Source organism: Schistocerca serialis, chromosome 8 (assembly GCF_023864345.2).
Source record: "Schistocerca serialis cubense isolate TAMUIC-IGC-003099 chromosome 8, iqSchSeri2.2, whole genome shotgun sequence".
In the NCBI taxonomy this organism is placed as follows: Eukaryota; Metazoa; Arthropoda; class Insecta; order Orthoptera; family Acrididae; genus Schistocerca; species Schistocerca serialis.
Genome location: NC_064645.1, coordinates 500,616,325 through 500,641,914, shown reverse-complemented (window position 1 = coordinate 500,641,914; position 25,590 = coordinate 500,616,325). Strand labels below are relative to the sequence as shown.

Genomic DNA, 25,590 nt, shown 5'->3' with positions numbered 1-25,590 from the left:
ATAGACATTAGAATAGAATCTTTTATTACATTATTAATTTATCTTTTATTTTATATTTCTTGTATTTTATTAATTCACAATTCTAGCCACTGCATAGACTACTTGATTGCAGGATCACACCTACAGATTATCATTTGTAGCAAATTAGCTGCAGGGCATGAAAGCACATATTCTTTTTAATAGAGCTGTGCATAGCCCAAATACCTAAGGCATGAGTAACTGCAAGTAAAGTTTGCTCATATGGACTGCTATTTAGAAGATCAACTACTCAGCAGTAACCGTTAGGTGCTGTCACAAGATGTAAATGTGGTTTGTTAAGATATGGGTGGAACTTTTGGAGTTCTGTGTCATCTGAGATCCAATATGATGAAAATATTACCAGTACAGCATTTGGCCACAATTGTGATGCATGAAGTACCAATTCTTCAGACACTTTCTTGAAGAGGTCCACTTGTTACACATTACTGTTCATAACATTTCTGCTGAATTTGGAAAAAGTGATCTTCAAACTATGTTACATATAATTTTACTGTTTTTCCTGACATATATTTGTAAAATGCAAATCACATCAAAACTGATTAAGAGATGCTGTTGATCATTGTATGTTCTGGGAGTTCGCAAGACCAACTGTGAGATGAGATTAGTTTACTTTGGAAAAGTGGGTTGACATACCAACATATGGCCTCAGAGAGCATGAGTATCATATACAGCTTGGACAACATTGTAACTTGGTGCAGGGAGAACACCAAAATGAATGCAGTAAGCACATAGAGTTTGAGAAGGATCATGTGCTACCGCAGCTACTTCTCTTCAAAAGAAGGTTATTAGAGGTGACTGAGATAGTTGAATGGCCTGTCAACATGAACTTTCATGATGACTGTGAACTTCCAATGTCTTGATTGCTGGGAGTAGCTGGCTTATGACTGGATAGTGCTTGTACTGTTGCCCCTGAGGACATGGCAATGATCTCCTTCGTGGGAGATATACTATACACTGATCTGTCTAAACCATTACCAAACACAGCGTCAGCAGCATAACATTAAAAAAGCAGCTCCATATAATGTAATTAATTCACTTGACCTATTTGGTGGGGATCTGCAGAATGGATTTTCTGATGTAAAAGTTACTTTATGGGCCAGATGAGAGAATGACTGATTATGGCTCAGATGGATCAGGTGGCTTTGGACTTGGATTCTGACACTGACCCATACAGACATTAAGTCACATTATGGCTACAACACCTCATTCTATTGGCAAATATGAAGTTAGCAATATTTTTATGTACCACATAGAATATAACATGCAAAAGAAGTCAGTGATGTTTTTTGTTTCCTTTTACACAAGGAGAGATGTCTGTTACCCAGAAAACATGTTCTCATTCTTTTAAAAGCACTAGAATGGAAGGAGAGGCTGCTGGATTGAAAAGTTGCGTACATTTGATTATTTTTTATTTTCACATTAAAGTTATCTTCAAAAAGAACTGTATAAAAATCTGTTTTCACAAATACAAATAAATATCAATGTTTCTATAAATAAACCAAAATAACATTATCTTTGTCTGTAGCTAAACTATCTATAATCTGTACAACCTTTTTACAATAAATAATTAAATGTTTTTTTACAAATCTTTGGTTTAATAAAAAATACATAAAACAGTTAATTGCAACAAGAACAATTACAGCACTCATAGTGCCAAATAAGTCTATCTATTTTTCTTGTGTTTTTACATACATTAAAATACAACCAAATTCTGGTATACAACAATGAAATCAGGTACTTTCCTGCAATGTGTCTTCAGCAGACTATGAGATTTTTTTGAGTAGTCACAATTTGTAATCTATTTCAGCAGAATGAAGTTTATATAGTTACAGTTCATGAATTTTATATCATTGTGAATTTCATAACTAATATAGTCTGTATCATACAATGCAACAATGACAATCACCGATAAGCTAAAAATGTGAGAAGCTCTCTGCCTACAGAATTATAGTGGCAGGTATCTTCTGCTGTACCCACATGTGTTACAGTTGGATAGTTGTGGCAATTTTACTTTCATTTTTAATGTCTTAAGCATTGTATCTCATAATCAAGTAATGTAGTTACTTCACTTGCCCAAGCAACTACCACATCAAATTTCTGGAGCATGCTTCAGAGGACTGTGTTAGTGATACACATTTTTGTTTGGAAACCTATCACACCCTATGTATTTATCACAGCTGACCAAAAATTTCTGCTCATTTAGATGTTCTTCAACATGTTTTGTAACATGTCTATAAAAGGTTTGCCCTGTAAATACCTTTTATTCTTCATGATGTTTTGATATTTAATGATTGAAGTGTTTTGATTATTGATGGGGCTTTTACAGTGGGAATTATTGAGCTTTTACCTGAAAAGATTAAGGGTTTTTGTGTAAAAATGATAGAAATTTTTGGTTTCAGATTATGTGTTGGTGTTTTTGTTGGTGGGCTGTGAGATATAACTGTATTCTTAAAGCTACTCTTTTTTTCTGAATATTTTCTATTAATTGACTGAAAAGTACTGCATCGGCTGTAGTGCAGTTCAAACTGATCCATGGCAACAGGATTTTGTCCATTGCTCAATGATGTGAAGATCAGCTGCAAAAAAAGAGAAAACAGAATACTGAAACAGGAAAATTTTCTTTAAAATGACATCAAAACTCTGGCTCTAAAATATGTACTACTTTACACAGAAATGTTCTTGTGTAGTGACAACACAAAGAACAATATTTTAATCAAAACATCTGATCAGACAATGTCTGCCATGTTAATTCCACTTTTTTAAAGTAACAATATGCTAAACTATGGGTCATGTAGACTGCAAGACAATATTACCTCATATAGTATCAGCAAAGGACAACATATCAACATATCCTATCAACATATTAAAATATTCGTTTCATAATGGTGTTTGCAGAGCAGGTTGTGTGAATGAATGGATGAATAAATTAATGACACATTATCAGCCCTTAAAGATTTAAATTGGCTTTACTACTTCCTGGTTTCTAAACGTGGAAAGTTTCCTGCACATTTTGTTGGCCTAGTAGTCTTGGGAGAAAGAATATCATGAAGAATTGTCATGAAGTTTCAAACAGTGCACTTTCCATTGGAGAGCAAATGATTGAAACTGGAAGAAAACCTCTAGGTCATGTCTAAGCCATTTCTTTGTGATATTGTTTTATCCAGAAAAGATAGCTGAGGAAGTTATGGGAGAAAACTTCAGAGAAGTTTGGAGAGTAGGAGAGAGAGATTGTCAAAACTGATACCATAAGAGTGAGCCACAAGTGGAACCAATATATCTCAGTTGATAATGCATTGGTGGTGAAAGGAAAGTTTCTGGGTTCAAATTCCAGTTTAGGCCCAAAGGTTTATTGTGCTATGATGTTTCTGGAGAGTGCATACTGTAATAGATACCCAAAAATTATCCAAGGATGTGATATATGTTTGAAAAATCATCTTCTTTCCCATATTTCTTATACTTTTATCAATGACAATATATAGTTTCAGTCATACTGTATGAAACTTTTGTATCTGTGCTTTTGTTATGTAAGAGCCAAATGTGCTGCATTCTTCCCACTTCCTTCTGTTGTTCTGAGTTTAATAGAGTTCATGTAAGTCTTTGCTGCACAGTCCCACTCAGTCTATAATTCTTATGAAATAAATATGCTACACTGATAGTGTTTCATTTAATTAACTATCTAATTGTTATTATTTGTAGAAATAATTAATCACACCATGTGATGAAAAAGTTATTCTTTTAAGTAGTGAACTACAAGAGAGTTTTTTCCAGAATTATAGCATGTACTCTCTGATGGCCAAATGATCGAGCATTATTGTGGCTCCATTAGTAATTGTGTTTTAATTCAAGTTGAACCTGCCCTGTTTGGTGATGATGCCCATGTATCTGGCCAGTAACAAAATTGTAACTACTTATGTAAATAAATTTTGTCCATGTTAACAGTGACTCAGATAATACATGCATGCAGTAGTTATACAGTACCATGCAGTCTGGTTAAAAGCAGTGAATAGAGTAGTAGAAAAATTTATTGTGTTGCTTGAAAGTGATTTTCATTTGGTGAAGGCCAGTGTTTCGTTATTTTGATTAATTCAAAAAAAGATTAGTGAAGATCTTCCCACTGAGTGCCAAAACTTTATTCTATTAGTGAAACAGGGAATAATAACCTGAAAATTAATTCTGTCTCATCGAAAATTAACATCGGAGAAAATAATTGTTAATATAAATCATTGCATTAAAGAAGATAAACCAATATCAGTAATAAAAGAATGAAGGGGAGATACTTCAACACTCACTTATCATTAGGGACATCTCTGCCTGAAACAAGAATAACCAGTAGCATTTCGCAGTAGCAAAAGGCAATAAGATTGCTTCATTTTTGATGAGTCTGTTTGCAGTCTGTTGTAGAAACTTTTATCTTTGGTATTTTGGGAGTGCTATGGCAGACATTATGAAAGCTGAATATTTACATGTGAAACATTGCAGAAACAATTTGTCAGCAAATGATTCATGGTGTAGTGTATATTGTCACAGCAGTTATTTTTGTGAGAAAGGGGAAGGTAATTAAGAGGATACGGAATCACCTATCCCCGCAATGTTAATATATGCCTACTATAGGGAACATTTTCTCACAAACTACTGGAGACAGAGAGGTAAAAATTTTACTGTATGTGCATTCATATGTTACAACAATACTGAAACAACAGTTTATTGTCAAAGTATTTTCTTACAGAGATATTGTACATTTATTTTTAAGTAAATTTTTTCCATCGCTTTTTACTAGACTATCACCCCTAAGTCTTTTGTAAATCAAGTAATTAAAAAATCGTTGTTTCAGTATGTAATAGGGACCTATGTCACTACGTCATAAAAATTTCAGACTTCTAGGTTGACCAGTACCTGAGATAATGTTCCTAGATGAAGTAAAAAGTAAACTTACGGGAAACGGAGAAAGAAGATTAAAACATTCCTGATCCGTAGCTAATACCCCCTTCACAGTCTTCATAATCATCTTCAAGTCTTCTTTTGGCACCCCTCTGCACCTGTCTTGCTTTTTTCACTAATGTCTTGATTATATTATCAGCATGCCTTAGTCTGTGCTGATCTAAAAAGAACATAGCACGTACCGTACGGGAACCAACACACATACCCAACTTTTGAAGGACCTGGCATTTAGTTATATTTCCAAGATTGAAGGTTGCCACAGCATCACACACACCAAAATGTAGTGTATTAATTCCGACAAACACTGTTTTTGGGAGACGATGCCATATCACACTATTCAAGCACTCGTTGGGGTTCTGCGTTTTTCCGTGAAGACATTTCATCAGAAGACTTCTGTCAGCCAGATCTCTGAAAACGGGCTTTATTTCTGCCATGATGGCTGATGGTAGACTGTGGTGGTGAATGTATTTCTCTCCTGTTGTTAGTCCCCTATTGTATTTACACCAGCTGTTTTCACCTTTGGGGCACAAACCATGTTGTGGATGCTCATCCGTGGATGCGGTGTGGAAATATAAAGCCCATATAGCTCTCCTCATTTCTTCAAGATTGCCTGTATTTTGCCTGATTGCAAGGCCATAGCAGTTCTGAATGTGGTCTATTATGGAATCAGTCAATCTTCCTCTGCCATCCAAGGTTTTCCCATCATCTAGTTTTTTCCCTTTCATAACTGATTTTAACCTTCTCAGCCTGGCACCCATTCTCTTCTGCACATGTCCTATACATTCAAGTTTGCTTATATTTACACTGTTCCCATATGGTTTGCTTTCCAAAACTTCTTTGAATGCTTTAGAGTCACCATCTCCCAGATATTTGACATAGCGAACATTATACCACTGTGAAGAGCGATGAAAAATTTTCTTCACCCCAGCAACCTCCATGCCACCACTACTACCATAATAATTAGCAATACAGTCATCACTGTGTTCATTTTTCAGCCTGCCTGTGCACCTACAGTATTTAGACATTATTGCAACATCAATAACCTTGCCAGTATCAACACTAGTTGCTGTTACAACACCATTGTTGGAGGTGTGGCCCCTTTTCTGCCACGTGCCATCAAACGCCACTGTGAGGTCACGAATGCCGTCATTTTCTTCCACTGCTTCTTCCACAGCAACCTGCATTGACTTCTGTGCTACATCTTCAACTGCAGATCCTAGTACATAATTGTAAGCTTCAAACTTTGAAGGTGCACTTGGAAGATTTAGAACACCACATAGCATATCACCAGCTGCTTTGCCCTTACCAATTGCTCGCAATCCATAAACTAACCTAATATTTACACTATAAAGTTCAGTTTTCTTGTATCCATTATTTACAGTTACTGAAACCGAACTTGGAAACTTACAGCTGTATTTACAAACACTGCATATTAAATTAAACTGGGCAGCCAGGCCAACATGGGATTCTACTTTCAGAGAAACGTTTCCATGACATTTTTTGCAGCACAAACTGTTTTCAAGAGCTTCACACAATATATTCGTATCAATGAGTTCAAAAACTTCATTCCCTCTATCAAGTAAATTATATTTCTCTTCCAAATCTCTTAGTTTTTTATGAGAAGCACTGTTTTCATTTGGTGTAAGTTCGTTCGGCAAATCAGTAATAAGTGGATTCACATTTTCCAACAGTGATGATGATGAACTGCTTTGCTTTGCTAATGAATCATTATTTCTTTTCTTTTGCCAGTTCACACGCTTTTTAAATACTTTTGCTTTAGCTCTAGGCATTTTCACTGCGAAAAATGAAGCACTAAATACGAAATAACTCAACAACAACTACTTTCTTATATCACACTGTTTACAAAACAGTCCCGCCACAAAGTCAAAGAGTAACTGGAGGAAACCAGAGAGAAACATTTTCGGGCAACTAGTGTATAAATAGTCGCTGGAAACCGGGATATTTGAATTCATGTCACTTTAAAGGTACTGCCAAAAAGTTCATGGTCAGCCACGAGAGACGTGTATAACTAAAGCGCAATACCCGATCTCACAAATATATAAAAATAAAATAGTTATAATTGTAGTAGAGCTATGTATGATACGTCATTTTAAAGAGGAAACATGGCAGAATATAATACGCCAGTAAAAAAAAATTCGATTTTTTAACCCAAAATCCGATTCCGTATCCCCTTAAACTTGGTCCATATTTTCAATACATGAGTGCTCATGTTGCTGGCTTCTGCTTCTGAAAATTCGTGTATTAAAGATTCACCAAAAATTTTTTGTAATTTGTAGCTGTCAGTGTGTCAAATAGTTGCCTTGGCAAATAGAGTTATGTACTTCAATTAATGGCATATTTTGTCTTTAAATGAAGATTTAGCAATATGTAAAACATGAAGTATGGAAATTATGGTACAAATCACAGCTGAACAACATAACCTCAATGTCCTTTCGCTGTTTTGCACAAAGTTCTTTGTAATTCACTGTGTGGTATGATCTTTATCTTGACTGCTGAATTTGAAGTGCTGTTAACAATTTAATCACAGCTAAATATTTGCTACATGCAAGAATATAAATGTTATTGTGGCTTCTTTCACTTGCAGTAATTTAAACTGTGCTCTTAAGTTCCTGCCTAGCCACCCTCTTAGAAATCATGGCATATTTGGAATAAACAAAGGAGTATTTCTGACAAGCAAGACTAGGATATGATTGCTGTTTGTTTCACTCACAGCTACTTAAGCTGTCCTCTTATGTTCCTGCCTACCCACACCCTCAGAAATTGTGACACATTCAGAATAAAAAGCAATGTATTCATAGCAAATTAGAAAGCAAATATCACTGCTGGTTGTTTCACTTGCAGGAGTTTCATCTTTGTCATATAATAGAAGAAACTTGTTCCTGAGAGAGCCTTATATTTGAATAACACTGAATATTACAGAACATACTTCTATTATATGAATAAGAAAGAACTAGATATGTTACAAATGAAAAATGGAACAAAAATATTAGCATGTAGCAGGAAACAAACCTACTTCCCCCAGTGCCATAACCCACCAAAACATCATGCTGTTCACATACAACTCTTTGCATTAGTGTCATTTATCTTAGGATCTCCTAAAAGCTTTTTACTGCTGATGTGTCATTAACTAACATTTAACTGTAACAAATCATGCCAAGAGTGGCATTTGTAATAAATTTTTAATGCGCCATTGCCTTGAAATGACATTGTCATAACAGGAAAGTTATAAAAAAATATAATAAAATCCAATATGGAGTCTCCAAAGTAGCAAGCAAGAGGTACCATGTGACTTGGCCTGAATGCCATGAAATACTGTTCATGCCCAGTGATAAGTTAACACTCTGCTGCAGAATGAAAGATTCATTCTAAATGTGTGCACATTGCCTACAATCTGGGATCATACAGCAACAAAACTAATATTTTCCCATTGTGACTGTGCTCCAGGAAATGCAAAAACAATTCTATCAGCTACTAATGGTCTAGTCATAGGATTCTGAATTTCACATAACATGAGGTTATTGACTATGAGGAAGAGAGAAAAATGATCACTGGACCTTTTTTTGTCTCTTTACCTCATAACTTTAGTGAGAAATTGATGGAAAAGCGAACCTGCTTAGTGAAGATAACTTTTATCTTTTGCCAGAACGTCATCCATTCATCCATCACAATTTTCCATTGCAATGGCCTGAACCATTTATTTACAAGCTCTAAAATTAGTAAGTTATCAATCCTGCCTTCCTGATTTGGAGTATGTCCACTACTTTCTAGCTGTAAAGATGAAGGAACAGATTGATAACAGTACTGTGTATGAAGAGTTTACAGCTGAAAAAAGTACCATTTTGCAGAACTTGATATAATGTATTTCTTGAAAGGCTCAAACAAGTTAGAAAAACGTTGAAGGTAACAGGAGGTCATGATGAGAGCATTGTCAACTTTCAATCAACATGACATATCGTGACAGAAGAAGTGGTTGACTGCAGTCCAATAATTTAACTGAAATACTGGTATGTACTTGGCAGGTCATCAAGTTACAAAAATTATGTAGAAATAAACTGTTCATCAGTGATTATTGCTTATATTGTCTCTCCAGTGTTTTATAATACCACAGACATGCAGATTGCAGATATCAAAGAATTCAACTCTGAAGAGTTATTGAAAGTGCAGTTTATTCTACTGGCCTGCTTGAGATGAATTGATATACTCACTCTGAAGCTCCTTGTGACATAAAGGGGAACCTCGACATGTACCCATTCAGCGGTGGTTGTACGAGTATCACTTTCCCACAGAAGAACCTGCTTCACCATTCCACTTGTTAACTGTGTGACACGTCGCATATATATTTGATAGAGCTGTGAATTGAAATAAAATCTTTTTCAGTACAAAGTAGCAGAAACTGAAATAACTTTTTTGTGAATTTTAAAAATTTTCTGATAAATAGAATGGTCAGAGAAATTTTGGGGTTGCAACAAGCCATCATTAACTACACTCCACAATATTTCAACAGGCATCTGCCAGTCTTCCTCAGTGTACCACTGAAGACTTTGATGGCTCACCAGAGGATGACTGGCAGGTGACCAGTTGAAATATCATGGAGTGTAATTAACAACAAATGCCTGTAAGCCCAAAATTTTGCTGAACACTGAAATAACTTATTTGAGTTCTGTACTTGTCGCAGTAGTACACAAATATAAATATACAGGTGCTAAATTATGGTTCTTTTTATAGGGTCAGCTAAGGAAATCATCTTTCTCATTGTTTACAAATGTTTCCATTAAATTTGTTAAGCTCAGATACAGTATTCTCAAATAAGCTTACAACAAATAGGCATAGGAATGCAGATATTTTGACATCAGTTTTTCCCAGGAGCAATTCACCTGACGTAAATACCAGAACTGCCCCTTCATGGTGCAACAAAGCCTTCAGAACACTTCATAAATCCAATCTTTGTTATTTAGTGAATCATTTCATGTGGTTTTATTTATATTTTATAATTTTCTGGTCAAGTTGTAGCATTTTAAGAACCTTGAGGTATCCATTCCGAGGAACATTGTACCAGAAGCATACGCAACCAATGGGACCACGGGGGTCTGATTCTGACAATGGATGGAAGTTGATCGACATCAGGTGACCAGGTGAGGTGCTTGAAGAGTACACATATCCATCTGTAACAAAAAAATCAATTTTGTCTCCCTCATTTTCTGTTATTACAGAAATGATAATGAAACAGAGAAGTCCTGAAAGATGCAGATAATAACTGCTCACCTGTTGCATTGACACTTTGCTGCTCCCAAGCAGCTGAGCCTGCATTGTTAAAACCACATGCATCTTGGTTGAAGTTACACTGAATGTCGTAAGGGAAGCCGGATTTCACATGGTGTCCTGAAATAATTGAGATTTATTTTATAGTGTGTTGATTCTGTGCAGGTGAAATGATTGACATGGAGGTAATTGACACTATAAAATATACAGTGAAGAACCAAAGAAGCTGGTACACCTGCCTAATATTGTGTAGGCCCCCGCAAGCTTGCAACACAATGTGGCATGGACTCGACTAATGCTGAATAGCACGTGGCAAGGCATCCCAGATATGCTCGACAATGTTCCTGTCTGATGAGTTTGGTGACCAGTGGAAGTGTTTATACTCAGAGGAGTGCTCCTGGAGCCACTCTGTAGCAATTCTGGATGTATGGGCTGTTGCATTGTCCAGCTGGAATTGCCAAAGTCCATTGGAATGCACAATGGACATGGTCGGATGCAGGTGATTAGACTGGATGCTTACGTACATGTCACCTGTCCGAGTCTTATCTAGACATATCAGGAGTCCCATATCACTCCTACCATACACACCACACACCATTACAGAGCCTCTACCAGTTTGAACAGTCCCCTGCTGTCATGCAGGGTCCATGGATTCATGAGGTTGTCTCGATACCCGTACATGTCAATGTGCTCGATACAATTTGAGATGAGACTCGTCCAACCAGACAACATGTTTCGAGTTATCAACAGTCCAATGTCAGTGCTGATGCGCTCAGGTAAGGTGTAAAGCTTTGTGTCATGCAGTCATCAAGGGTACATGAATGGGCCTTCGGCTCCAAAAGCCCATATCAGTGATGTTTCAGTGAATGGTTCACAAGCTGACTCTTGTTGATGGTCTAGTATTGAAATCTTCAGATCTCTGTGGAAGGGTTGCACTTCTGTCAACATTGAATGATTCTCTTCAATCATCATTGGTCCTGTTATTGCAGGTTTTTTTTCAGCCACAGCAATGTCAAAGATTTAATGTTTTACTGGATTTGTGACATTCACAGTACACTCGTGAAATGATCACATGGGAAATTCCCCACTGCATCACTATCTTGGAGATGCTGTGTCCCAATGCTCATGTGTTGACTGTAACACCACGTTCAATCTCACTTAAATTTTGATGAGCTGCCTTTGTAGTAGCAGTAACTGACCTAACAACTTGTCTTATACAGGCATTGCCGACTGCAGAGCAGTATTCTGAATATTCTGTTGGTTTACATATATCTGTATTTGAATACGCATGCCTATACCAGTTTCTTTGGCACTTCAGTGTACATGTTTTTAAGATGGTCTATCAGAAATAATTTTGATTTTTTATTGCCTAGATTTTTTCCTCAGATTTTTGGAAGGTGTCCTATAATGAATTCGGGCATCATCTAGTTGGTTTTACTTGTTCAAAGATGTCATTAAGGGCAATTGTCTAATAGATATCTTTGAATAGTAACTCTTTGCATTTTCTTTCTGTATAGGATGATTTGTAGCTCTTCTTAAGACAGGGAATCATCTATTGTTAAGGCCAAAATTGCAGAGACAGTAGAGGATTGTAAGCTGACTATTTTGAAATCAGGAATCAATCACTGAAAATGAATACTGAAATGGTAAGAGCTCTTGAATGAACAATACATGAAATACACAAGCTTGTAAATTGCATATGTGTCATGATAAACAGTTGTGTCCCACATTGACAGTGATGCTGATAACTAGCAAAGCAGTACATGATCTCTGTGATGCATCCATACTAGAGTTAACCATTGTTTACAGTGCTAACTGGTTGTTGAAAAGGGAGCTTTACTTGTTATGGGAACTTGCAAACATGCATTTAATTCATAGAGCAGCAAAACTTAATACTTGGGTAGCCACATTAATATACAGAGAAAAGTTTTGCGACAGGTGTTATCTAAATTGGAAGGAAAAAATATATCTCTGTGGATAGAAAATAACGAGAAACTGGGTCAGTCAAGCCAGGAAGAGAGAGCTGGTCAAGGTTCTCGACAAAGAAACCTTCACACACAAACATTTTAGTAGATGTTATTGGATCAATTGAAGGGATGTTCATCAATAAACATACATCAAATTGTCTGTGAATTGCATAGTTCAAAGAATACAATGTGAAGAAAGCTGATGGAACAGCAATACATCCCAATCTTAAACAACATGTGCAAACAGTGATGCCTAATGCAACTACAGCGCAGTCTCATTTATGTCAGCTTCATCCAAAGAAAACTCTTGAATGAGTAATTTATTGAAACATATTTGTATATATAAAGCATAACCAAAATGTCAATCTGATAAAATATTAATTGCTTTGAATAACTGAATGTCATCCACTGGGATTTTTGTGACCTCTCAAAGTCTTTTGACTGTTTGAATCACGTAATTCTTCTAGGTAAGCTTAAGTATTGTGATATGAGTAGGACAGTGCAAAAATGGTTTAATTCATATTTTAAATGGAAAAGTGCAGAAGGTTGAAATAAACAGTTCACATAATGCATAAAAATCAGCAGTTTCCTCAAACTAGTGAGGTATCAAGAATATGGTCCCACAGGGTTCAGTCTTGGTCTTAATGACTTGCCACTCTATATTCATGAAGAAGCAAAGCTAGTCCTTTTTGATGATGATATAAATATAGTAAGAAACAAGAATTACTGAGGAAATTGTAAATAATGTCTTTCAGAAAATTAGTAAGTGGTTCTCTGCAAATGGACTGTCATTAAATTTTGATAAAACATAGTATATACAGTTCTGTACAGTAAATGGCATAATGTCATTCATAAATATAAACTTTGAACAGAAGTCTGCAGCTAAGGCAGAATATTCAAAATTTTTGGGTGTTACATTGATGAGAGATTGAATTGGAAGAAACACATTGGTGATATACTGAAACATCTGAGCTCAGCTACTTATGCTATTACGGTTATTGAAAATCCTGGCAATAAACATATCAGTAAATTAGCTTATTGTGCCTATTTTCATACACTGCCTTTGTTTGGCATCATATTTTGGGGTAATTCACCATCAAGGAAAAAAAATTCGTTGTGCAAAAGAGTGTAACCAGAATAATAACTGGAGACCACTATGTATATTTATGAAGTCTGTTACTAATATCCCATCCCAATTCAAAAGCAATAGCAATGTGCATAGCTACAACACTAGAAGAAACACTAGTCTTCACTACTATGGGTTAAATCTAACTCTGGCACAGAAAGAGACAAAGAGGTGAATCATGCTACCACAAAAGTGTTTGGTCACTTACCAAACAGCATCAAAAGTCTGACAGATAGCCAACCAGCATTTAAAAACAAACTGAAATAAATTCTGAATGACAACTCCTTTTGCTCAGTAGATGAATTATTAGACATAGTAATTTTAAAATTATTAAAAACACTGAATTATGTCATGTCAAGGAACCTTTTGTTAAACCGACACAATCCACATCATTAGGAAGTGTTGTTTCATGATCTATGGAGCAAGTATTGATCTAATGTAACCTTATCTGTATAGGCTTGGCCCTAAAGGTTTGGAACATATCACTCCTTTTTGTGTCACACGAATGAATTGGTAAGGTTATTTCTCAACTGAATAATGAAATGGTTTCTGGTTAGTAATTTACCTGCTCTTTGTAGGTATTGTTCACCCATGGCTTTTATTTGTTTACTATCTGCTATACTCCTGCTATGTTTTGCAAAAGACAGCAAGAGGAGAGAGAAAGTGTTACAGCTGCCTGCTAATGAGGCTTGTTCAAAGTACACAACATACACATGCAACATAAAACATCAGATAACTTATTCAAAATTAAAGGTTTTCATTGCTACAGGAAGGATGTCAATCACATTTCACGTAGTACTATTTTGCTCTCTGTCATATCATCTGCAGCCTTGACTCACCATTGCAGCGGTATAGCTTGTGGATCCTTCGTAAGTCACTGTCACTGAGGTGACTCTTTTTCCATATTGGTCCAATGACAGTTCCAGCCACTTTTGGTGCAATTGTTGGTGAAACATTGTCCTATGAAGAGGGGCAAAGAAGAAAATTTATTAGGGTGATTCAGTATATAAATTTCCTTATGTTTCAGTATTTCCATTTGGCATGAGTACGCCTAGTGTTTCGTAAATGGATTAATATATTGCAACAAGGTTTTCACTTAACAATAGTACACAAAGCATTGAGTATTTTGCTACATGGTAAAACTTATAATTGTTTTATCTACTGATTTATTTAAGCAGTTGTGACATTCTTAAATGTGACGATGTTCTTTGTTTCACAGTGTCTGGTAGCTCTTGGAGTACAGATTGTGGTAATATATCACTAGAAAACATTTTATATGAAACACTTAAATTATTTTCTAAATGTGATGGCCATATCACCAAAACTATTCTCATCTGCACTAGAGGAAGTTTTCAGATTCTTATATTGGCAACTTGAAGAAGGAATATGTGTTAAAGGCAACTGATTAAACCACATGATACTGATAGTGCCAAATGGAAGTACCTTACTGAGCAATTTTGAAAATAGTGCTGGGCAAAATATGCAATAAACACACTGAAAAGAAAATGATACAAATCAACAATTAAGTCATATAATCAGTTTATGAGGTTTTGTATTTAGAACAATTTAAGACGATTGGATGACTAGAAAAAAAGAAGAGTTAAAATAACCTGGAGTGCTTCTGCTTAAACTAAACAGTGTTTTTAAACTGAACTTTCTATGACGCTTAAAAGGAAGTTTACAATCTGTGCCTGTTACCTGTTTTGACTTTTTACTGGAGACATGGACTTTAAACAAGAAAACCATTCAGGAACAAGATGAATGTGTATGGTTGAAGATCATAATGAATGGTTGAGTCTAAAGGTAATCTTTATCCAGCAGTAGGTGTCAAATGGATTATTGTTGTAATTATCAGGTGGTAGTAATTAAACTAACAGTGTTCTGAGTGCTGCACTGGGAGATGCTGAAGTATTGTTGGTACGTTCATTAATCAGTGCACCTGATTATGCTGAAAAATAATGTTTCCACTTTCTTTTTCCAGGTGAAAATATGGCACTCTGAGCAGTCAGGATGCGATGCGGGTGCAGGAAAAGGGGAGAAATTATCAAAAACATGATAATTGTGGTTCTGGTATATCTTTCTTAGGATGTGGTCACACATTACAACATGTGTTCAAAATGGTCTTGTACTCAGCGATATGCTGCATCCGTAACATGACTTGGTCAACAGACACTCAAAGCATATCAAGTGTAATCAGACCAATATGTTATCGTATGCTATTCTTCTGATCAGGAAGAGTCTAGATACATCCCTGTCAGACATGATCATTCAGATATCTCTGCAACCGGAAGTCACTTGTGTTTAGGTTGGGAGACCTGGAAGGCTACATGTGAAACTACATGTAGATGTTGCTGTCATTACCAAAGGTTTCTCGAAGCAAATATTTCACGTGGCAAGCGACATGTGGAGTCACCCCTTCTTGCATGAAAATAATAGTGTGGACACGGTTGCACAAGGAGGTTCTAATAATACGCAGATGTCTCTGTACACCTAACAGACCCACGAGGTGTCATCTCCTTGAAGAGAAGTGGACTGAGAATGAAGGAGCTTGTGAAACCATACCACACAGCCAGATAAGCTGAGTACAGTGGATGTTCCTGCACGACATGCAGTGAAGTGTGACTCCATTTGTGCCATTTCTGTGCATTCACAGCAGAGTAAAATGTGCCCTGTCCATCCAAAGAACATACAATGTTTCAGCGCCCTGTGATATATATACAGCCCACATTGCAGCACTCAGAACACCATCAGTTCAAACACTTGATATTGTTATGGCCAAGGCTGCTGGTACTGTGCTGTGTTTGACTCCACTACCATAACTGAGCAGAAGCTTTGTTGCACCCTTGGCCATTTCTCATATAGCAATTTATTGGCTTATTTTGAAAAATGTTTTATGGTAAATCATTATTCAAGAGCTGCCACCTACTATTAAAGAAAGCACATTGTTTCATTTAAGAAAAAAAACCTAATGGATAAAATAGATACACCTCTTAACTTATTCTAAATACTTGACCTTATGCATAGTATCAATCGTACAATAACTTGTTAAACTCTCGTTTATTAACTATATCTGAATTATCCATTTAACTTGGAAAACTGTGTGTGCTTAGATAAGGGCACCTTGTATACTTTTCAGCCTAAAAACGACGTTCACATTTATGCAAATATATCCACACCTTTTGTTCGGAATTTCTGGGTTCAGAACGTTTAAAACACAGCATTGACTCCTGGTAATAGGCTACCTATCTACCGCCACTGCAAAGAGGTGGGCTCCCCTCCGCGTTTTAGACGTAGAGTTGTGATGCAGAACCAGAATAGTGAGTGTTGGGCAACACGTTCCAGTATTTAACGTTCCGCGGCTGTGGTTTACAGTCGCATAAAATTGTTCTTCAGCAGATATGAAAACATTAAACTTCAAATGATCACACATATACGTATCAGACATTATTGAAAGTTTTCACATGAGCTGGAGCAAAATTTTCGCTGTTCTCCACTGATAATGACATGTCCGAAATCGCAACAGCAGCTCTTATGAATAAATAGTTTCTTTAGTCCAAGGCGATCATAATACCTTTTAAAAGAGTCTTGAAAAAAGATTCCAGCAGTTGCCCCGCCGTTTGCCCATTAGCGCCGAATCAGACCCCGTGCTGCGTCATGATACGGGTTGTTCAATGCAAGTGCGCCCGCCACGATGAGTACTCACAAATGTCGCGAGCACAGCGTTTTCATGTTTGCTTCTAGTTCCCGCTAATCTGCGATTGCAAAATGGCTCTGAGCACTATGGGACTTAACATCTAACATCTGTGGTCATCAGTCCCCTAGAACTTAGAACTACTTAAACCTAACTAACCTAAGGACATCACACACATCCATGCCCGAGGCAGGATTCGAACCTGCGACCGTATCTGCGATTGCACCCTACAGTATTGCGACACTATCCTTATAAGCATTAAAACGACCACTCGTCTTTCACTGGCCTCATCTTACCCATTTATTTTCGAAACAACTTTCGTGTACAGGAATTGTTTGTATTACTAAAACGTTGCTTGAGTTTTAGTGTATCCTGAATTTGTGAATTGCTGTAATCAATGTTTTAAAAGAATTTATAAACATATGCCAGAAGCACTAAGGCTTTCGACCTGTCGGTGAGTTCAGATTTAATTTATTGTTGGCTTTCTCAACTGGTCTTCAGCCAGCCTACTCTTCGAAATGCCGTTTGGCCCAGACTGTAAATTGGTCTCGGTAAAGGTGCACAACCATTCTGTTATACATGGGACGGCAGTTTTAGGCGACATCCCGTGATTTTATCGTTTAAACTGTAGCTGTTGAGCGATGGCGTATACATCTGTTCCACGTCCTGTTTCTTATCCGTCATCGTATAGTTTAACACACAGAATGCTGCCTGATGAGACTAGATCACTGAATCACTGCTTAGGATCAACTACCAATGCAGGATTGGTACGCAGCTGTTTCCCAAAATTATCTAGGCGAATGCAGGGCTAGTTCTGTATCATTGTCTCAGAAAACACAAACAGATCAAGTATATACGATTCACAAACATGGCATACTCGTCTTTCTTCTGATAGGATAACTTGCGTTAATGAGAAAAGGAAAGGTATTCGATGACAGAATTAAAGTTATAATAATTTTACAAATCGTGCACTGGCTACTTCCCATCATTAGCGAAACCTTCCTCAGATGGGATAAACACAGAAGAAGAAGAAAAAGAAAAGAAGAAGATATAAGACCGTATACTGCGTGATCACATTTATCCAAATTTTCCGCAAGGGCTATTTGGCTGGCCGGCCGAAGTGGCCGTGTGGTTCTAGGCGCTGCAGTCTGGAACCGCGAGACCGCTACGGTCGCAGGTTCGAATCCTGCCTCGGGCATGGATGAGTGTGATGTCCTTAGGTCAGTTAGGTTTAACTAGTTCTAAGTTCTAGGGGACTAATGACCTCAGAAGTTGAGTCCCATAGTGCTCGGAGCCATTAGCTATTTGGCTCTTTAAATACACTACGGGCCATTAAAATTGTTACACCAAGAAGAAATGCAGATGAGATACGGGTATTCATTGGACAAATATATTAGACTAGAACTGACATGTGATTACATTTACACGGAATTTGGTTGCATAGTTCCTGATAAATCAGTACCCAGAACAACCACCTCTGGTCATTATAACGGCCTTGATACACCTGGGCATTGAGTCAGACAGAGCTTGGATGGCATTTACAGCTACAACTGCCCATGCAGCTTCAACACGATACCACAGTTAATCAAGAGTAGTGACTGGCGTATTGTGACGAGCCAGTTGCTCGGCCACCATTGACAAGACCTTTTCAATTGGTGAGAGATCTGGAGAATGTGCTGACCAGGGCAGCAGTCGAATATTTTCCGTATCCAGAAGGGCCCGTACAGGACCTGCACATGCGGTCGTGCATTATCCTGCTGAAATGTAGGGTTTCGCAGGGATCGAATGAGGGTAGAGCCAAGGGTCGTAACACATCTGAAATGTAACGTCCACTGTTCAAAGTGATGGCACCCCATACCATCACGCCGGGTGATACGCCAGTATGGCGATGACGAATACACGCTTCCAATGTGCGTTCACCACAATGTCGCCAAACACGGATGCGACCACCATGATGCTATAAAAAGAACCTGGATTCATCCGAAAAAATGACGTTCTGCCATTCGTGCAAAAAATGGTTCAAATGGCTCTGAGCTCTATGGGACTTAACATCTGAGGTCATCAGTCCCCTAGAACTTAGAACTACTTAAACTTAACTAACCTAACGACATCACACACATCCATGCCCGAGGCAGGATTCGAACCTGCGACCGTAGCGGTCGCGCGTTTCCAGACTGAAGCGCTTAGAACCGCTTGGCCACGCCAACCGGCATTCGTGCACCCGGGTTCGTCGTTGAGTACACCACCGCAGGCGCTCCTGTCTGTGATGCAGCGTCAAGGGTAACCGCAGCCATGGTCTCTGAACTGATAGTCCATGCTGCTGCAAACGTCGTCGAACTGTTCGTGCAGGTGGTTGCTGTCTTGCAAACGTCCCCATCTGTTGACTCAGGGATCGAGACGTGGCTGCACGATCCGTTACAGCCATGCGGATAAGATGTCTGTCACCTCTACTGATAGTGATACGAGGCCGTTGGGATCCAGCACGGCGTTCCCTCCTGAACCCACCGATTCCATATTCTGCTAACAGTCATTGGATCACGACCAACGCGAGCAGCAATGTCGCAATACGATAAACCGCAATCGCGATAGGCTACAATCCGACCTTTATCAAAGTCGGAAACGTGATGGTACGCATTTCTCGTCCTTACACGAGGCATCACAACAACGTTCCACCAGGCAACGCCGGTCAACTGCTGTTTGTGTATGAGAAATCGGTTGGAAACTTTCCTCATGTCAGCACGTTGTAGGTGTCGCCACCGGCGCCAACCTCGTGTGAATGTTCTGAATAGCTGATCATTTGCATATCACAGCATCTTCTTCCTGTCGGTTATATTTCGCGTCTTTTGCACGTCATCTTCGTGGTGTAGCAATTTTAATTGCCAGTAGTGTATTTCGAAATGAATGAAGACATGAAACAGATAATAAACAAGAAGATTTCTTTCTCTTATTTAAAAAATACAAACTTACAACAAATACATGGCTTTAACCAAACCTCTCTTAACACCCACGTGTGCAGCTCCCTAAAAAGTAGGAGAGGGAGAAAGAATTACAGTATGAACACGGATGCTGCAGTAAAACAGGTAATAGCTTTATGAAATCAGATTACATGCAGTTGGGACACACTGGACTCGCATTCGGGAGGACGGCGATTCAAACTAACACCGACTCAAAGGAAGGCCTCGGCGCTTGTTCGTGACGTCACTTCAGCTAGGCACGGCCAACGCCAGGTATGTTGCAGGCAGAAACGCCTGGGCGTGCTTATCAGTATAAATCCCTTATTTTTGGACAAAATGTTTGATATTGTTTTGAATTCTGCAGTTTTATTTAGATGAAAGATTTTCTTACTATAGTAAAGCTACAAATGAAGATCATAGTTCAGTATTACTGAATTCTCTTTTGGAAAATGTAGTTCACATACCTGAAAACAATTTCGAAAATAATGACTGAAGTTGAACACTAATTCGATTGTATCAGAGCTCATAACTTCGAATTTACACACCGTACTATTATTTTCAGTGGAAATCTTTGCTAAAATGTGACTCGTCACAACACAGCTAACTGTATGATCTTTACTCTGAAAAGCAGTCTTTGCCTACATGCAGGTCAAATAAATCGATCCTTCGATTAAATAAAAAATAATATAGAAAACGCGATTTCGTCTATTCAAGTGTGAATACTAGTTGCTGAACTGACCGGTCAAAATTTGTGTACTACGTAAGACTGACGACACAAAACCAGTAGTGGTGCCTGGGTACAATATCGTACAGGTCTTGAAAAGGTATAAATAAAGAATAAAGAACTATAGCTGTAGTCGAAAAAACACAATTAGTAACAGAAAAGGAACGGCATTGCATAATCAACACTACGATCATGGGCCATGTGGCATGCCTAGGCGTTGTGACGTCACTAACGACTGATGACGTAGCGCCAGGGCCTTCTATAGAGTCGGTGTTGGTCGAACCCGCGTCCGGCCATCGTGATTCAGGTTTTCCGTGATTTCCTTAAACCGCTTCAGGCAAATGCCAGGATGGTTCCTTGGAAAGGGCATGGTGAACTTCCTTTCCTAATCTGACCTCGCTATGTGGTTCCCTCCCCCAAATCAACCAACCAACCATGAAATTGGTCCAGCTGCTGACAGTGCTGTGGGTTTGTTTGTTTTCTAAGCGAAGTAGTGTTTTGGTATGAACCTGACATCTAAGATTCTTGCTAACTGTGTTTTCTATTGTTGTGTGTTATAGCTAGGGCAACGTACCTTTGAAAATGCATATTCTCCATACATCATGATGGACTTGTAGTCAAACTGCTCTCCCAGTGTGTCGACCGACTCATTAGCGTGCTTCGCGAAAGCAGCACCAAACCCCTGGAAGTGGCAATATGAGTCAGATACAGAAAAAATACAAGAACAATACGGTGATTTAGAATCAGTTAAACAGATGTCACTTACAGGAAGAATATTGTGCCAGAAAATGTCTATCCAGTCATCCCGGTCAGGGCGGTTCATCTCATGCCAGAAGCCGACGGCATGGCCCAGTTCGTGGATGACTATTCCTAGGTACCTATAACAGAGCATTCCAGATCAACACAAGCCAAAACAATATAACTTTTTTTCTGTGAACACAATCTATCAATACCATTTGGTCTACTACATCAGAAATAGGTGCCGTGAACATGAAATAACGCATTCTGTTTTCCATATAGCGAAATTTTTAGATGGATTAAAACTGTGTGTTGGAAAGGGACTCTAAGCATGATCATTGACTTTCACGGACACCTTTCTTACTAATCTTACGTGGAAAACATGCAGAGAAGTGAGGAAGACAATTGTTAAAGGTATGACTCAGTACGAGTAACTTCGATGTTCTGTAGCGTCATTGGGTATGGTTTCCGGACATGGTCCTGTACTCGAATTGTTCCTTTAACCATCCTCAACAACCCCTCGAAGTTTGTCGCAACATTTCTAGGACACCCTGTATATCTGCATCATAAAAGCTAAATCAGTTTAAATGCGGACCTCGAAGACACGACAAACGAAGGCATTCCCATCACTTAGATCCATCTGTTTACACTGCTTACTGGTAACCAATCGTGATGATATAAATCAGGAGTACTGCAGTAAATTTACAGTACTTACGTGCCGCTGTGGTAAGAATGGCATGAATCAACAGCAACTGGGATTAACTGGTAAGTATCAAGCGTCACAAGGTCCTTGCTTCGATCAATGGAAGCCGGTTCTTTGTTGAGAGTCCTTGTGGCGACTGAATACACGGAGGGATGAGAATTGTGTTCACCCGTACACTCGGGAAAGGGCCTGGCCCTCACTATCATTCGACGACCATACCCAGGGGAGCACGCGCTGGTCCAAGGTTTCTCCTCCAGTGGCGCTTGTCCGCCGCTCATTGACGCCCGTCAATTGCCATGATAATTTGTCTCTGACCTTCCAGGATTCTCGCACGAAACCCAGTAGCTTTACGAAAGGAATTTATTCGGACGACGTGACCGGCATGCTCTTCTTATTAGGCTCTTTACGTAATTTCTGTTGTTTGTATTTATGTCGCACTTCCCATTTTCCATAGCTATGTCATGCAGTGGGCCAAAAACTTCCGTGCAAAAGTGAATGGACGGTTTTGTTTCAAAGTGTTCTGTGTTTCGCACACCCATACAACATTATGAGTTTGATTAGTGTCTCATATACACTGACGGAAAAAACCGCAACGCCAAAAATGAGTTGTGCGACATAAACGAGATTGGCAGGCGTGTTTCTATGTCTGAAAGATGGCGTCTGTTAAAATTTCGCTCCAGATGCATAACAGTGGCGATAGTATCGCCGCTATGAGGATGCCAATCTGCTTCAAATACACACTGTAGAGATCGTGATAGTTACCTTTGAGAATCGACGCAATGAGTTGATGTTAATCAAGAATGCCTTGAAGCCGACAAAGACGCTATTATCAATACCTCATTGAGTTTGAACGAGGTCGTGTAATAGGTCTACGAGAAGGCGGATGCTCCTTCGGTGATATTGCAGAAAGACTTGGCAGGAATGTAGCCACTGTTCATGACCGCTGGCTGTGGTGGTCGCGAGAAAGTGCGATCGCAAGAAGACTGGGCTTCGGACGGCCATATGGCACTACCAAGAGGGGACACCATCGTGTTCGGCGCATCGTACTGCAAAAAATGGTTCAAATGGCTCTGAGCACTATGGGACTTAACATCTGTGGTCATCAGTCCCCTAGAATTTAGAATTACTTAAACCTAACTAACCTAAGGACATCACACACATCCATGCCCGAGGCAGGATTCGAACCTGCGACCGTAGCAGTCCCGCAGTTCCGGACTGAGCGCCTGAACCGCTAGACCACCGCGGCCGGCATCGTACTGCACCTGCTGCAGCCATCTGAGCAGCAGTTGGCACCACAGAGACTCAATGAACTGTTACAAATCGGTTACTTCATGAACAGACAGACGCCCAGTAGTGTGAATTCCACTGATCCCAAACCGACGTCATTTTCGACAATAGTGGTGTCAAGCGAGAGCTCATTGGAGGGCATGGTGAAGGTCTGTTGTGTTTTCTGATGAAACCTGGGTGTGCCTCGGTGCCGGTGATGACCGTGTCTTGTTTAAAAGGAGGCCATATGAGCGCCTGCAACCAGCCTGTCTGCGGTCTAGACACACTCGACCTAAACGTGGAGTTATGGTCTGGGAGATTATTTAGTATGACAGCAGGAGCACTCTTGTGGTTATCCCATGCACCCTGACTGCAAATTTGTGCGTTGTGTGACCTGTTGTGCTGTCATTCATGATCAGCATTCCAGGGGGTGTTTTCCAACAGGATAACGCTTGCCCACATACCGCAGTTGTAATTCAACATGCTCTAGGAGTGTCGACATGTTGCATTGTCCTTGATCACCAGATCTGTCTACAATCGAGCACGTATGGGACCTCCTCGGACGACAACTCCAACTGCATCCACAAACAACGTTAACTGTCCCTGTATTGACTGACGAAGTGCAACAGGCACGGAACTACTTCTCACAAACTGACATGCGGTACCTGTACAACACAGTGCATGCTTGCATTCAATATTCCGGCGGTTACATCGGTCATTAACGTACTAGCATTTCAAATTTGCAATAGCTTACCTCGTGCTTATATTAACCTGTGATATTGAAATCTTAATCATTTAAATGTAAAATGTACAATAACATACAAATGTATACGCGAAATTCCATTGCAGTAATAGTAGTAGTGTAGTATTTTGTCTTACGGCAAGTCTTGTCATGGGTTAAACCTCTTCCACTTTTGTCTGTCCATAGCAAGTCTTTTCATTTCTGAATACTTGTCTCCTTTGATTCTTTTTTCTCTTCCTTTTTTTCCCTCCACCATTCCTTCTATTCCTTCCTTCAATAAACAGTCCCTCCTCAAACAATGTCCAATCCAGTTCCGTTTTATTTTTCTAATGACTTTCAGCATGTTTCTTCTTCTCCAACTTTTCTTAATACTTCTTCATTCCATACTCGGTCTTCCCATTTCACTTTTTCCATTCTTCTCCGTATACACATCTCTAGCGCCTCAAATCTTCTTTCATCTTCCTTCCTCAATGTCCGTACCATACAGTGCAACGCTCCAGATGTAACATTTGGCAAGTCTTTTCCTCATATCTTTGTTTAGTGGTCCACAAAGTAATTTCTGTTTCCTCGTGAATCCTTCTTTTGCCATTGCAATTCTTTTCCTAACTTCTGTTGAGCAATACATTTCATCCTTTATTACACTTCCCAAAATTTCATTACTCAACATTAATTAATTTTTGGTGATGCGATTTTTTTCCCGGCAGTGTAGTTGAAATTAGAATTTTCTCGACAGATGTGTGTAATTTCAGCAATCGATTGAGGTCGCTATAGCGATTTCCGATTTGAAACACCGCCTTTACGTCTGTTGAACATGATGCACCTTATTTAAATGTATTGCCGAGACATTTAAATTATCCGACATTTGGTTGTGATAGGTACCTGACCGACCATGCCTACATTCGTCCCAAATAATTGTTTCGTCTACGACTGATTATGTGGTAATCAGTATTTACTTCGTCAACGAGTAGTCCTATGCTCGTAGCAGCACTGTCCGTGGTTCCACTACTTATACAACTCTCTTCCTCGATCTAAAGAGTTGGGCTACGTAGTAAGCATACGTCAAATGTGTGAGATCTTGCCTCAAAGCTCTGTTCCAGAGAATTTTCACGAAACTTTTCTTGCATAATCTTCTCCAGTGCGTCTGGAACCGCGCGACCGCTGCGGTCGCAGGATCGAATCCTGCCTCGGGCATGGGTGTGTGTGATGTCCTTAGGTTAGTTAGGTTTAAGTAGTTCTAAGTTCTAGGGGACTGATGACCTCAGAAGTTAAGTCCCATAGTGCTCAGAGCCATTTGAACCATTTCTCCAGTGCAAGGATACATAATATAGGCAATACGCCTCTTTTGTTTAACTTGGTGGAGTACAAATTAATTTACGTACTTTGAATTTGTCTCATGTTGCTTCACTCTTACTTCTTCCGACC

General features: G+C 38.9%; 1 protein-coding gene across 1 annotated transcript in view; it reads right to left on the bottom strand.

Moving 5' to 3' along the window:
• Positions 1 to 2,219: 2,219 nt before the first annotated feature.
• Positions 2,220 to 25,590, bottom strand: part of LOC126417092 (meprin A subunit beta-like) — a 70,682-nt gene continuing 47,311 nt past the window's right edge. The window contains exons 4-10 of the mRNA XM_050084987.1: positions 21,486 to 21,597; positions 21,294 to 21,401; positions 14,190 to 14,310; positions 10,261 to 10,377; positions 10,021 to 10,160; positions 9,204 to 9,347; positions 2,220 to 2,615 (exon numbers count right to left, since the gene is read on the bottom strand). Coding sequence (XP_049940944.1) covers positions 2,307 to 2,615; positions 9,204 to 9,347; positions 10,021 to 10,160; positions 10,261 to 10,377; positions 14,190 to 14,310; positions 21,294 to 21,401; positions 21,486 to 21,597 — 1,051 coding nt within the window. The 3' untranslated portion in view covers positions 2,220 to 2,306. The remainder of the gene's footprint in view (positions 2,616 to 9,203; positions 9,348 to 10,020; positions 10,161 to 10,260; positions 10,378 to 14,189; positions 14,311 to 21,293; positions 21,402 to 21,485; positions 21,598 to 25,590) is intronic.